Genomic DNA, 15,902 nt, shown 5'->3' on the forward strand with positions numbered 1-15,902 from the left:
TTTTCTTTTCACACCGTGCAGGAGAACATACTGCATTTGTTTACGTCCCTACCTTGCTGCATGTGTTTGTACACTGAATTATTTCATGTGTCACTAACCTGTTAAACTGATCTTCAAGTTATCTACATAACATTCCTCATACATGGCTAAATATTTCCTGCAGCGTTTTGAGATGCTTTCTGTGGAAAGGATTAAAACTCACCATGCTTGGAGCTATGATTCCAGTTCCTAACGTATATACTAGACAAACAGATTACGTTAAGGCTGTCTAAAAATAAATAAAATAAATAAATACTTCAGACATTTCTTCCCCTGAAACCTTTCGCCACAACTCTACAATCGCAATCCCTCCATCTCATTCCTCACTCAGGGCTGTAATCAAATGTGTTCCCCCAGCTTAGTAGCCTCCCGTACAGACTGCCCGGTGGGGTGTGTGCTGGGGGGAGCTTCAGGCCTCCTCTTATCAAAGCAGGACACCGCGATTCCTGGCCTTAATCCTGCGCTAACCTGCGAAAGACTTCATTTTAGTCGATTTTCCCATCAGCCTCCCAACCCTGGGGATCACAAACAGTGCATAATGTCTCCGCTGTAACCCTCGACTGAGAGACTGGAAGACTAGGAGCATCATTCTCCAAGCAGCTCCCAAAGACAGGGCCCAATGCCATCCCAGGGGCGTCTCAGGAAACTTCTAGCAAATGGTGGCGACGTTGGTGAAGGTCTCAAAAGTGTGGAGGTCTAAAAGGGCGTGGTGGGGGGGGGGGGGGGGGGGGGGGGGGTCTTGATTTACCTCCCGACACCACTGTTTCCAGGCTGGTCCCATTTATGAAGGCCCGCTTTATGGTCTGAGTTTTGACGTCTGTCCAATAAATGCGCTCCTCCAGGGCATCATAGTCCACCACTGTGACATTATCGATGTCCGGGACCGTCAGGGCTGTCATGATATTCATGTAGGGGTTGTCGATGTCCACGCCGCGGATCTCTGACCGCTTGGCATAGAGGAGGAACCTCTTCAGCACTGTCAAGAGAAAATAAGCAAGCAAAATTTAGAGGGGTGACTGATCACTGTAATTGAAGAGAATATGGAATCAAGAATTTTAATTTCAAACAAAGGCTTCATAATGAACTGTGAAGGCTGTGTGAAGGAAATCCAAAATAGACCACAAGAACTAATTCAAAATGAGCACCGTTTCTTTTCTCTGGAGACTTGGCAACAAAGGGGTAAATGCTGCCTGCATTAATCACACAGACTGCGATCAAAAGGATGTCCACCGCAATGTAGAACATTTGGAATATTTGTCTTTCCAAAACAATATTAGTTAAACAAACTGTAAGAACCAATACAACATCCCTGAGATATTTCCCAGCTTATTTAATTAATTCATTCATTATTATTATTTTCTTTATCTAAGGTCACTTGTTGAGAAAAAAGATTGTGTGATTGCTGAAGGACACTTAACAGACTTCAGATTGAACCCCAGACAGGGAACCATCAAAACATGAAAACACAAAAATACTGACTTGACACCTTCGATAAAGCAATGTTACGGTACAGCTCATTGGTGCATTGAATCTGATCCAAAATTATTACCAAACACATACATGGTTAATTCAAAAAATAATTGGTACTCCATTTACTATATATCACATCAAATATCCAGTGTTCCTCATGTGAAGGGCTGACATTATTTTCTTGTTCCTTAAGCTGACAGAACAAAACACAATGTCCCTGTCTGAATCCCTATACTAACTCAAGTTCTAATGACTGTAGAGAAAAAATGTCAAATACCTGAGCTAACGGATCACGACGTCTGCATGACCTTAAGACCTGAGCTTGTTCTATATGCCAAGTCATTAATGTTCTCTTCAAAAAAGAGTCTTTGGTTCAAGTTGGCTGGTCTCTCCTGATATTAAAGTAGGCGCTCTGTCCTGTATTCTGAACCAAGACTTTCACAAAGGGCTGTGGAATGACTTCCTATCTTCTCACCAGCAGATATTAGGAATCAAATAAGACCTTTAAGCTCGGAAGCCCTGTGAATCGTGAGTGAGGGATTTTCTCTCATTGCTGAGTGAACCTGGATATTACCACCTGACCTACTGCTTTCCCACAGTGCCTCTCCCGTTCTGACCAACATAGCCTGATACTCTCATCCCAGCCTATGACCTCAGCCTCTCACTCCATATTACAGACTCCTCTCACTCTTAATGCCTGACATCTCTAAACTCTGAATGGCGGACATCTCTCACTCTCAATGCTCACATCTCTCACTCGAAATGACCTACACCTTTCATTCTTAATGGCAGTCATCTCTCACTCTTACACCTCGTGCTCTTAACTCACCAACTCACACTTCTCCTTCGGTCTGACTGACAGACGTCTATCGTTCTGAATGGCAGGCACATACGGCTTAAAATGACTGAAATCTCTCCTCCTGACAAACTGATACTTCTTGCCCTGAATGACTGGCACTTCTCATTCTGAATAACTGATACTTATCTTGCTCTAAAACTCAAAGCATTACATTCTCAGCCCTTTTACAGCTACTACAGTACTTAACTCAATGTTGTATGTTAATGTAACTGCTGTTTCTATGTAAGCTAATGACTGAGCATCGGCACACTGTTGCCTAAACTTGTACTTGCAACGACCTATGTACAGGGTTGAAGTGTAGAATAATGGCGAAGGAACTGGCCTTGTAACCTAAGGGCCGTTGTGCTCTTGAGCAAGGTACTTAACCTGAATAGCTTCAGTGCATATCCAGCTGTATAAATGGATAATATTTAAAAATGTAAATGCCTTTGTAAGTCACCCTGGATTGGAGCATCTGTTAAATGCCTGTAATGTTATAGGTAAGTGGCTGTGGATAGGAGCATCCAGCGAATGCCGAAATGAATAAATGAAGACGTGGGAGATGGTGGCGGGTGGCGGCTCACCGAGGCAGGTCCTGTTGTTGGGGGCCAACTTCATCAGGTGAGGACAGGCGCAGGCAGCTGTTCGGTTGTAGTTGATGAGGCACAGGTGCGAGCAGGGACCTTTCCCGTTGTTTCCTGCGCATGGGTTGGAGGCTGGAGGGTGCAGGAGAGGAAGCAGTGAATTGTTAAACAGCTTTGAGAACACCCTTTTCCAGGGGAACCATCATCGCGAGCAACATCGTTTGAAGAATGAAAAACACTTTCTCTTTTCACTGGGAGCTGAACATGTTACGTGAATATAGGCCTATGTGCTTGACATATTTTATATTCATTCACACAGATGTGATGAAAAAGGTTTGATATTGATATTCTGAAAACAAACCTGAGTCCCTGACAATAGCATTCCACCGCTACACAATACGCACTTAAAACACAAACACATGCTGGTTGGCTTACTTAAATTCATTTTGAGAAGCAATGACCAAAACAAAAACTAATGCTCACTGACAAGCTAAATTGCCTGACGCTAATTTAGAAATGATGAATTCTAAATATTAATTAATGGCACTGTAACTTCAGGAGGTTAAAATTGCTTGATAATGCAAGGTGCACAAATTCAATTATGTGAATCTGCAGGAAGGGGACAATGGACAATAAAAACGAAACACCTTTCTACGACACATGTAACAAATTGTTTCCTTAAAGGATGTTAAATAAACCTATACATTTAACTTATTAAACACCTGCAGTGTGAGACCTTAATTTGCTGCTTTTTCTTTTTTTTATTTTCTTTTTTTAAAGCAGTTTCTGCCAAATGGCTTGTATAATTCCTCACCCGTGGTGAGCTGTGCTTGCTGGTAACCTTGATTAAATTGGATACACCGAAATCCAAAATTAAATGTTTTTTCAGGTGTAATTAACTAACTTTATCACCTCCTTGGCACTAAATAAAAAGAAACACAAAACGCTTATACTGCGAGCAGGGAAAACAATCGAATTAAGGTCTGACTTAATGAATGAAACGTAAATAAACTTGCTACACTAAGAAGTTCAGAGAGAAAATAACTTAGCAAAATTTGGCATAAAACAAAGTTATATATAAATGTATAATTATATATTTATATTAAATATGTATAAATATACTTTTCCTGATCTGACATTTTCTGACTTCCTATGGCTGACAGAACTGCTGACTTTCCAAATAAGAGACTGTTTTTTTAAAGATTTAACCACCTGCTCCGCCCTTGACCGCAATTGCTTTAAAAACAGAGTGGTCCTGTGATCCTGAGCTTCAAAATTAGGAAAATACTGCCCGCATGTTCCTGAGAGCAGCTGTGTGTTTAGACAAGTGAGAGCGCCCGTTTTACAGGCCCGAGTTCCTGACCACAGCTAACCCGAGCTCTAAAGTGCAGCCATTCTCTCCATAAGAGCAGCTTGTGTTGGTCCCCATACGATGTTTTAAAATGGAGTGGACATAAACGCATGTCCCATCTTCGCTCGATGCACAGACATATATTTGCCGGAAGGATCGACATCACAAGGGATCACTACCTGGGATTTGTACTTGCAACAATCTGGTTAACATTCTAGATGCCCTCTGCATGCCAACACCATCTAATAGTTATTCTTCACTGATTAAAATTCTCTTTACTCTGAAGCAGGTGACAGTTCATGACCTTTACTTTAAGAAATAAGCCTCACTGAGACCAAGCCCTAAATCCGTGGACAGAAAACTGTCATGTCAACTGCTATTATATACGCTTTTAGAATCCAAGGTTTCTATAAAACTGTACGCCCTGACCACTTCTGCTGACTTTTTGCATTGCTAAGGTTGTGTTCTGAAGTCTGCTGATTTTGGACCACCACACTAAATGGTCTAGCCTGCCAAAATCCAAATTTGCTGACAAATTACACTGACTTTACAACTGATTTGATTAACCAAAGCCAATACTTTAAACTCGATGAACCGGGACTTAAAAATCATACATTCCCGTTCCTAAATTTAAAGAAAAAAAAAATTGTTCTGAGAAATGACTGACATCAAAGGCCCAATTCTACAATGGGCATTTGTTTTCTGTATGCATGTATACTCAAATGCAAATTTACAAATCTAGTAGCTTGACTTCTGGGAAAACCACCACCAATGTACAGGCAGGGATCTCAGATGTTCCTGAGCCAGGGAACCAGTGGTACTTATAATGCACCACACACTCAGACAAGCGTGTAAACCTTCAAAGGCTTAGAATTAACTGTCTGGACTGCTAATACCAGTTTATATCAGTAGAATACATTAAAATCCACTAATCTTATTGCTAATGAATATCAAATACAGGACACATATTTGCAAAATTAGATAAGACAGAAAGCATGCAATAACTATGTAATAACATTTTAGTTACTGATTCAAGCAAAGACTCAAGCAAAATGTAAATACATAATTAGAAGTATTTGAAATGTACATTGTTTTTGCTTTAAAAGAAAACATACCAGAGTAGATTCTCTGCATTTTGATTAATTACATATGGGCCTTATAACCATGAATAAAAAATAAAAATAAAAAAAATTATATATATATATATATATAGAAGCTTATGTTTTCTATGAAGGTATAAACAGGCTATTAAAACTTAGCTATGCCTGTGTTCTCCATCTTAAGATGAAAAGCCAATTCAGTCAAACAAAGAAACATATTGTGTACAAAGGCAATTGACTGAATGAAATTTGTTACACAGTTTAAGAATGGAAAACAGGGCTTAAGGGCTGAATGTCAAACCAACAGACCAGGGACGCATTCTCCATTTTATGACACAGGCAGACAGAAACTGCATTTGTATCTCCAATTTCAGCTCTATGTTCCAGTTCATAGATTCATTTCCACTAAACCCCCTGCTTCTCCCCTGCCCTCCCACCCCCACCCCACCCACCCACCCAACATCCCCACATACTATCCCTGGCCACACATAATGTATTTACAACCTCAACACTGCTGGGGGGCACAAGAAAAAAGCAATACCATTGCTCTTGTCTCCAAACTGCTCGTTCCTGTTATAGATCTTTTGAGCCAAATAGAGAATCTGCATCTCTCTCTCAATTCCACATGTGAAATGGCTACAGTTGGTATCTGGAGTCTTTTAATAACCCTTTCCCCCACCGGGTGCTTTAAATTGGATTAGGCGTGCTTATTGGCTTCTTTCGTGAAGCAGTTCAATTTGTCCGCACTTATCTGTTCAGTGCAGTCGTAAGTCAGCTTAAACAGGAGAAAAAAAGTTAAGAATTAACTGCCATCATGTCTAAACCCCTTTGCCCAATTTTTAGAAGGGGATATGATATTTTAGTAGGGTGGCAGATGCACTGCATGGCTGCAAATGGATACACTCGTTCACATACAGCTGGGCAACTGGCAAGTCGACGTTCAGAGAAAGCAGCCGTTTTTATCCACACGGTCTGTTTTAAATGGTCAATGTTGAAACCAGTTTGGTACACTACCTCCAATATCACAGGTACAGCAGGATTTGACACGATGAAACAATGATCAATATTAATTTCAAAGAGGAATGCTGTGAAGGGATTGCCAATAGCAAAATCAAAAGTGTCAAGAAGTTACCTGATGTCATTATATACATACTGTAAAACAGGATAACTTTCTGCAAAATGAAGGGCCTTTCATTCTTATCAATGCACTAGTAAAGGAAGGAAAGAGTTACACACGCTGGTCAATATGTCTTGGCACATCAGCAAGAGTGTCAGGAAGTGGATCAGGCAAAGAAACTCCACCACTGGATTATTGAAATCATCTGTCAGTGGTTTGAAAGAAGGTCCACATTCTTAGTCATAGACGTATAACTCCCTGACACGCATACGTGCACGCACACATGCACGCTAATATGCACACACAGAAACACACATATGAACACGTATGAATGCGCGTGTGCACACGAGCACCGCGTGAGAACAAAGTACACGCGTGTATAAGCTTGCGTGCATCCGTGCGCATGTGTTCAGGACACCCAGACTCAATTACACGGTGCATGTGTACTGGAACCCATGCACATACTCTGTGGGCACACATTAATTTGTCAGCCCCTTGTTTTATGCATTGACATTTATCTTTGCCTATTCCAGACAGAAGATGGTTATCACTGCTAACCTTATGATAACCTCAACCCAAGAGAGGAAAATTAACCCATACCTCACAAAGCTCTAATACCCACTCAGGGTTTTTAGCTTCAATCATCATGCTACACAAAAGCTCCTAAGACAATTAACCGTGCAATTACACTTTCTAAGTTGCCAAAATAAAGTCATTAATGGAGACTATTTTTGAGCAGCTGGTAGATCAAAGCCTCTGGGAACACCTATTTGGACTGCAATCAAAGCTTGATATAATTGTATTTATTTATTGAAAATGTAGGCATAATTTATTCACATTTGGAGCCAGGAAAGTTAAATTGAATCCATTAGGGCAATTATGAGGTGCCATAAGAAAAATGGCAAGAAAGATCTGAAGGATAATGACAGTGAAATTCACTTTTTGTTCATGAAGGCCAAGAATGTATTATTATTTTTCTTAATCTCATGGGAAGGAACTGTAAGTCCAAATGGAATTGAAATCTGTCAGCGGAGACATATCATACTTGCAGCAGGTGTTAATTCATATGACATATGGCAGAAAAAAGAGAAATTAAATCACATTTCCTTATTCATATATGCATAAATATTATTCATTAACTGAGATTGTTATTGTTCTAATGGTAAGAATGGTATTTTCATGTTTAAAAGCCATGACCAAAGCAAGACAATTCTGAAATATTCAGTTCCTAATATGCATTAATTCCTGTCTTCAGGAAATTTGGGGATATTGCTTGGAAACGTAAGATATAACAATGAAATAATTGAACAATTTAATTATTGAACACACAATTACAGGCATGCACACACATTCACACACGCCCACACCTACAAATTTGAATGGGGTTTGTCATTACGCTAGCTGCTTTTTGCATCAGTCCCCTTGAAACATATCAGTGCCAACCTGTCATGAATGATATCGATTCGCAGTGGGCTCTGACATCAAGAGACCACTGTCACGTCGTTCAACAACACAGCACAACAGAGAGACGGAATGAGGGCCTGGAAGCCGACTGATCCTGCGGCCGACTGCTATAGCTCTACCGCCATTTTGGCGGACCTCCCGTGAGCACATCTGCAAAATGCGGAACCGAACAACCCTACTGTTGTGTCCAATATAAAAACTGGAAAGAATCGCAGTGAAACGGCGTGCATGTCTACATAGATCTCAGACAAACACAGAGCCCCTTTGTGACATTAAAAACCCCTTAATCAGTGAGGCAGCAAGTGTGCTCCGCTTCAAGAGTCCCCCGGGCTCTATGGCACAGCGCTCTATGGTACCCTGAAGCAGTGTGGCGTGTAGCTGTTTTTGCTCAAGGCTTCTGCGGTGTGTCTCTCGGCGCGGAAGCTCGCCAAACCCAGAAAGGCACAGCGTGCGAAGAGACACGCGTGGGGAACCACAGCACAAACTCTCTTCAGTTATTATCGTTCGATAAGACCGCACGCAGCCCACTTCCCTGTTTCCCCACGCGCGTTTTACGCCCCGTTTGGGCCCGAAAAGCGGAAACCGCCGTGGCGACTCACCCTGGGGCTGGCGGCTGGGGTGGTAGATCTCCAGGTCGAAGGGCTGGGCGCTGGTCTTCTGGATCACCGTCACGTTTCGGCCCGTCCACTTGTTGGCTCTGGCCAGCGTGTTGGTCCTCCAGTCCGTCCAGTACACGCTTCCCCCGAACAGGGAAACGGCGAAGGGGTGAGACAGGTACTCGTGGCCCCTGAGGATCTCTATCACTCCGCTGCCGTCATACAGGGCCGAGTAAATGGCATCGGAGCTGAGGGGGAGATAAAGCGTGCTATCAGAATCCATTTCTGTGCGCTAGCAATACCGGCAGGGCCTTCGACGCCATTGTGCCTCGCCCAGGATAAACACCCCTGCTTGAATCCCCCTGCACTCATTTAGTTCCTTGTCAGTCAGACCGTTGCTGCAACAAGTCCTGCTGCATGCGCTGATAGGAAGGATACAAAAATGCTTGTTCGTGTTAAGAGAACGTCCGGGAAATTGGAATGCGGCTCTCTGGAAAACGGAGAGGGCCTTTAGGACCGAGTCTTTATTTTTCAGTCATAAATCCGAGGCTGAGGTTCGGATCACAGTTGCGTGGAAAGAAACCACTTCTGGCTCGTTCGTTTCACAAAGTACGCTGTTCTTCAAACGTAGGCGTATTTGGGTTAATTGTCCCTTTGTTTATCTACAGGTATTAATAGCCTGAAACTTTGAGGCGTGAGAGAGACAAATTGAACCTGTTTATCAAAACAACTGTACGTATGTATAAATAAACACATTAACTCAGATTGCTTTTCTACTGTGAAATCTAAATTGACTTCGGTGGGCTGGTAATGTGCCCACTGGAACATTCGTCTTAGCCCCGTCGTTTTCACATTTCCTGGGAATCAATCTCATTTATTTGACTGGCGAGCCTTGGCCAATGCAAGGCTGGGGTTCTGGGACGGTAGTGGGAAGCTGCTATCCCCGCTGTGTGTGTATGGGAACCTACCTACTCACAGCTGCTCACGCCCCCTCGCTGGACCCCGCGGGTCAGAGATAGCACTCTGTTGACCTCAAACATTCCGTCAACATCGCCGTTCATGCCACCACACGTTCAGTAAACTTTCCAATTCAAAAATTCAAGCAATGTTCCTGTTAACAGTGGCAAACTTTTAGGCAACATTTTGGTTAATGCCACCAAACATTCCAGCAGCATCCCCATTAATGCTACTAAACGTTCAGACAACATTCCCATTAATGTTATAAACATTCAGACAACATTCCCATTAATGCTATAAACATTCAGACAACATTCCCATGAATGCTCTCAAACAGTCAAGCAGCATTCTCAACAACGATATCAAACATTCAATGTCCCCATTATGAAGCAGGCTGACCTACCGGGCATCTGTCCATACTATCCTCTTCTCCACATGATCAAGCGTCAATCCATTTGGCCACGCCCCTATTTCCATATCCTTGAAAACGACATGTCTTCCCATCCCGCTCATCGACGCTGCCTCAATTCGGGGAAAGGTGGCATCCCAGTCTGTCCAGAAAAGGATTCTGGCCACACACAAACATAACATATGAGTATCATCATAACCTGCAGCAAATGCATTTTCCATTTGTGTAATGGCCGCATTTTCATAAATGCAATTGATTGGACGTCCAGTTGCAGTCCAAATATGATCTCAACAGTCTTTTCTTTTCTTTCTAACCCTATTTTCACCCAATAAGGAATGTCAAATTTGTACCTATTGGACCAGAGGTTGGCACTGGTGTGCCAAGAGATATGGACGACCCACTGAAGTATCTACCAGCCCCCACCCCCCCACCCCCCGACAAGGCTTTTAGTTTTTTGGCTTTTATTTTACTTTAAAATTCAGGAAAATTATTATTTTTCCGTTTTACTCAGAGGAAATTCAGAGTTTTATCCTATTAAATTTATGTATTAAAACTAAAATTAGATACGTAGTACTTTTACACAGAATCACTAAAAAGCTAGACAGGCCATTGAACGCTGAAGAATACAGTGCAGTTTTTCCCCATCTAAAGGGACATAATTTATCCACTTACAGCCTTTTACTCCTTTGCGGCCAAAGCCTTGAGATATGGGGGAAAGATTCAATGGGGAGACTAATCACACCAATAACCCAGGAAGTTCTTTATTTCACTGGGTTACGACTGGGACAGCAGGGAGCTATTGGCGCACACAAAAAAAAAAAAAAAAAAAAAAAAAAAAAAAAAACTTCTCCAGTACTTGAACCTCTGCAGTGTTAGCAGCACTGAAAATGTGGCCAAGATTTAAATGGGTGTCCCTCCCATTTTTTCTGCAAGCCCCAGAAGTAAATCTGAGAATGTGCCCTAAATTCACCTCTGAAACAGTAAAAGCTGTAAATGGCAAGGAGCCTCCACAAGAGGTGAGCCATTTTGGCTCAAAAACCATTTCCTTCCACGTGTCTTTTATATTTTTTTTTAACAGGTTGCAATTTGGGTCTGTTTGGAAATATTTGAATGGAGCCAGTCCAGGGAACCACAAAATGTGTTATCATTGGAAGGTGTTGCAAAAACATGAGGTGTGACGGACCCGGTTCTCTGGTCCAAGAACATCATGGAATGGAACCCACAGCACAAACAACACTGGCGAAAAAAGAGTGCTTTGCCAGGTGACGTTCACAATCTTCTATGGAAAATGGCCATGCACGATGAGGTTCAGGGCCAGCTCTTCTGCCAGCAAAGTTGTGTAAATTCCTCTAAATGTGGTCACTGATCTGCTTCGTCTGCAGCACCAGAATCAACGCAGCAGGTGCCAAATTTGAAATCATTGCAGGAGGCAATGCAGGAAACCAAGCTACTGGAAACAAGAAACATCCACATTCGGATCAATATCCCTATTCATTGGATTGGACCCGCGGATCAATAACCTAGTCTTCTGAGAGAATAAAAGTAATTAGATTAAAGAATGATCACCTCAGTACGGTTCTTTCCCACTGCAACACCACACCCCCCTTGCCCAAAAAAAACAAACACACACCACCTCCCCAAAGGTACATCATTATTCTCTCAGCATGCACTTGCTACATTAATAACTGTACAGGGAATTACTTCCTAGGTAAATAATTAAGATTCTCGCTATGATGGTGTCTGCAGTATCAGGTAATTCAATTATGTGGATTACTTGATTGATTTTCTTTATCTCTGGGTATTATTTTAATTTCTAATAAATTAAACATATTACTCTTGCATCACCTCTAAAATAAATAAGGCTGATTCTAATTTAACTAAAATAATGAAATTACTAAAAATAAAAATGGTGCTAAAACTTGTAGTTTAGAAAATGTGTTCTCGCAGTAATAAAAGTGTTCTAAAGTGGCAGTACACCTGGTTATAAGTCGCAGTATAAAAGTATATTGAATATGTAAAACAGAACAATCCACAGCATATCTGGGCCTGGTCCCATTTTCCAAAAAAGGTCATAACTGAATAATATTCACATTCTATACTCCAATTAAATACTTATTTCACACACATTCATTAAACGACAATGGCATTTTCAGCAAAAAATATCAGACTCTTGTTATCTGTCACAGTTGAAACCATGACAACCCCCTTATGGTTTCAGTACAGTTAATTTCCGGGTTGTCATATCTAAAATTCCCCCCGGGAACAGATGTCATGTCTATATAAATCAGCCGACGGGTCCACTTATTTTAGAATGCTAGTAGAGTGCATCCTTGCCACATATTATTATTATTATTATTACTATTATTATTATTATGCTACTGTACCTTGCTTAACAAATGTACATAACCTGTGTGACCTATACAGGAATAAAGTATACATCTTATTTGTTTTTGTTTTTTTTTTGCATTTTAGCAAAGCATTTCAGGTTAAGCACATTGATCAAGGATACGGCCAGAGACCAAGATTCTAACCTGCATCCCTGCTGACAAGAAGCCTAGATACAATTTAGACACCTTTCAGTTAATTAAGTTAAATGAAATAGTTTGCATGCGGGAACCCGAACACACCCGTGTCCGGGGTCCAGGGCAACGGCCCGGGGGTGCTCCATGTCTCCTGCGATCAATGTCGTCCTCATGTCTCCGTTCAGCTTGGCCACTTCAATCTGATCCAGATTGCTGTCGATCCAGTAAAAGTTCCCAGCGATCCAGTCCACTGCCAGACCCTCCGGCGTGGCCAAGCCATGCTGCACCACCACTTCAATCCCAGACACCCCTGCAATGAGCAAAGGGAAGTACGGTAAAAACGCAGCCATCAAATGTTATTTATTTCTCTTCTGTTATTTAAAGGACAGCTTTTCCTGTTCACTGCAGATAAAGAGTCCAGAATAAAGGCAGATTGACTGTAATTGTATATATAACGGGGAGATACTTAATGCCAAAAAAGTGGTTGAAGATTAAATCCATGAAAAGTGATCGATCAAAGGCAAGTCAGTGTCCTTATGAGGTCAATTTATGAATTCTTGGTGCGTCAAAACTCATTCCCAGTCTTTCCTACAGAAAGACCCTAAATGACTTAAATAATATTGGGGCCTCATTTGCATTTCCTTAACAATGCATATTTTCAAGAAAATGTCAAGCTCTCAAAAAGAGCAAATTGACAAAACGGTGCAGAGCGTCCTCCAGCACTTTATAGAGCATTAAAGGTTTCCCTGACTGCGTATAATCCAGCTGTTTGCAATTATCCACGGTTGCTGAGGGTTTTCAGCAAGACCTGAAATATTAACCAAATGGAAAGATAGCTACTGAGAGGATCTGCTCTGATATCTGAACATAACAAATAATGGCTGTGAGGACTGCTGGCAGCTACAGGAAGAGCCATTAAATATTCCTGCAAAACGCAACCAAATTCATTCATCAGAATGTTTATAGTTGGCATGCTGGGTCTCTTTCATAGTGCAAGATAGCTATGCTAAACAATGCTACGCTCCTGTGCAAACCCCAAATCCCATGCGAATGACATCACGCCTTCAAACATACAGCAAAAAATTCAGGGTGGGGTTGCTGAAGGAGTGTTAGAGGGTTATGGGGGTTGTCAAGTTCAATAAAATTGCTTCAACCATTTCTACTAAAACTAGAACCAGAATCTAGCAGAACATCAAGGAACTCCATTTTAATATAATATAAATAAACTATTGTTTTTTAAACTGCCGTACTGGATTTTTCTGCTACTTTCCCATTACTCCGTCTTATAAATTAAATATCAAACACCTATTTCTTTAGGACAAGACTTTTAAAAAACCACAGCAACTGATAAATTCACTGTGAGGTTATACTGCTCAGTTTCAAAGTCCAGCTGAAGGAGAAAATGTATAATTCTTGTATTTAACTCACATTACAAGATTGCACCAGTGTGTACTATGTTTCCAGTGAAAATGTTTCAAAAAGTTTTCAGATGTTGCAGTCTAACAATGTAGCTGACGGCCATTCGTATGTCAGCTGAAACCAGCTTCAGGAAGAGCTTCCCACAGGAGTGCAGGAGATAAGACATTTCATATGATTTCAGAAATGTCAGCACGCATTGTTCACATTTTTTTTAATAGTCATAATCTAGGCCTGTATTTTCTTCTGCCATGAAATAAACATTTTGAGGTCAGGGGCTCCCTGGGGCCTGCCTGAATACCGTAAAATGCACCCAAAACATAAAATAGAAACTCAAGAGATACAAACCTCAGTGACAGACTGAATGATCAACTGAACATGGTGTAAGTGCTGTGTGCAATCAGGCTTTATTCTTGTAAAGCTGAATTATCACAGATGAAAAAAAGGCAAGTTTCTGAATCAAGTCACAACTAAATACAGTAGTATGGAAATGAGGAAAAGGAGCAGGGCTTAGCACAAGTGAAAAAGAACACAACGTGGAAGAATCAACAGCATAACATATACTACAGACCCAGTACAAAAATAAACTGTTTGCAAAAGTAGTCAAATATGCTGGGTCAGAGCAAAACAAAAGGTATTCAGAATGCATAGGGGCGATATAGCTCAGGAGGTAAGACCGATTGTCTGGCAGTCGGAGGGTTGCCGGTTCAAACCCCGCCCTGGGCATGTCGAAGTGTCCTTGAGCAAGACACCTAACCCCTAACCTCTAACTGCTCTGGCGAATGAGAGGCATCAATTGTAAAGCACTTTGGATAAAAGCGCTATATAAATGCAGTCCATTTACCATTTACCAATGCAAGGTACAGCCATAGGGCTTATTTACAAAATAATCTACTCTAATGTAGAATGACATATTTTAAGGTAACCTAAGGTTTATAACCACGAGAGTGGCTATTTAAAAGATGCCTTAATGTAAACAATTACTCCAGTAAATGTATTAGCAAATGTGACCATTAAAACTGGTGTGTTAATGCCACTTTCAAAGTTCTGCACCTGCTTTGCTCATATGCATACCTCCAGTTTCTGTGAGCTTTCCTCGGTAAATCTTGTCCTCGACTACATCGGTCCAGTACAGCAAGCTCTGATTAAAGTGGAAGTCCAGAGCAATAGTGTTTCTCAGGCCAGGAAGAAGCAGACTGTAATCTCGTTTGTGCAGGTCTATCCGTCTGATTTCATGCCTGATAGAGAAGACGACGAAGGCTTCAAAGGGATCTGTCCGAGATGAATGAAAAAAGTTAAAAGGCAACTCGACCAATTCAAACAGCCTCACAGTAATAACTTGAACAGTCAAAATGTTTTATCCGTGTTGCACAGAATGGACTTGTCTTGTTTTTCATTGAATCTTCATGATTAATTAATTAAGTAGCTCTTAATTTTACATCATAACCCATGCATAACCCATGTGTTTCATAACAAGATTGTTCTTTCAAAACCATCAGTCTTCATACAGGAGAACAACTTGTGCTGGAAGATTGTTGTAATAAGTTCAAGGAATCTTGCAGCTGTTCTTGCTTCATCATTAAAGACCTCACTCTGGCTCAAAGAATGAACTTCCTGATACTACTTAATGAGACCACTATGTGTTCTGGTAGACCTCTTCTGTACCTAATCCATAACTTAAAGACTCCTGGAAATTCCATATAATCCATTGGGACATTGGAGATACACTGGAAGTAAATTGATCATTCATGTTTGCACTTCTGAAGAAGGAGCAATGTGCCGTTTGGCACCATGATCCAGTCCAGATGGAAACTAACAGGATCCACAACGTTCCCGCCGTCAGGAATCCGAGTGGAAAGAGTCCAAATTGAAAGCCCCAAACCGGCGTCTTTTATGATTCTGGACCGCTTCTCCAATTCTCATTATCCTCTCGAATAAATGCATCAAGTGCATTTCAATTTACTTCTCCAGTTTGCAAATTATTCAGAACCACTTTATCCGCACGTATCTGGCAAGTAAATTAGTGTCACTTTGTGGGT

The 15,902-nt window shown here is 41.3% G+C and overlaps 1 protein-coding gene across 4 annotated transcripts in view; it reads right to left on the reverse strand.

Annotated features, from left to right (window-relative positions):
* LOC118223692 (low-density lipoprotein receptor-related protein 1B-like) overlaps nt 1-15,902 on the reverse strand; it is a 400,652-nt gene that overhangs the window by 165,939 nt on the left and 218,811 nt on the right. For all 4 annotated transcript variants that reach the window (XR_004764484.1, XM_035410580.1, XM_035410579.1 and 1 more), the window contains 6 exons: nt 14,938-15,135; nt 12,553-12,757; nt 9,920-10,084; nt 8,563-8,807; nt 2,932-3,063; nt 788-1,015 (listed from right to left, as the gene is read on the reverse strand). Coding sequence is in view for 3 of the 4 variants with exons in the window: in XM_035410580.1 (XP_035266471.1) it covers nt 788-1,015; nt 2,932-3,063; nt 8,563-8,807; nt 9,920-10,084; nt 12,553-12,757; nt 14,938-15,135 (1,173 nt within the window). In the remaining variant the exon portion in view is untranslated. The remainder of the gene's footprint in view (nt 1-787; nt 1,016-2,931; nt 3,064-8,562; nt 8,808-9,919; nt 10,085-12,552; nt 12,758-14,937; nt 15,136-15,902) is intronic.

This window comes from Anguilla anguilla, chromosome 3, assembly GCF_013347855.1.
Source record: "Anguilla anguilla isolate fAngAng1 chromosome 3, fAngAng1.pri, whole genome shotgun sequence".
NCBI classification, from domain to species: Eukaryota; Metazoa; Chordata; class Actinopteri; order Anguilliformes; family Anguillidae; genus Anguilla; species Anguilla anguilla.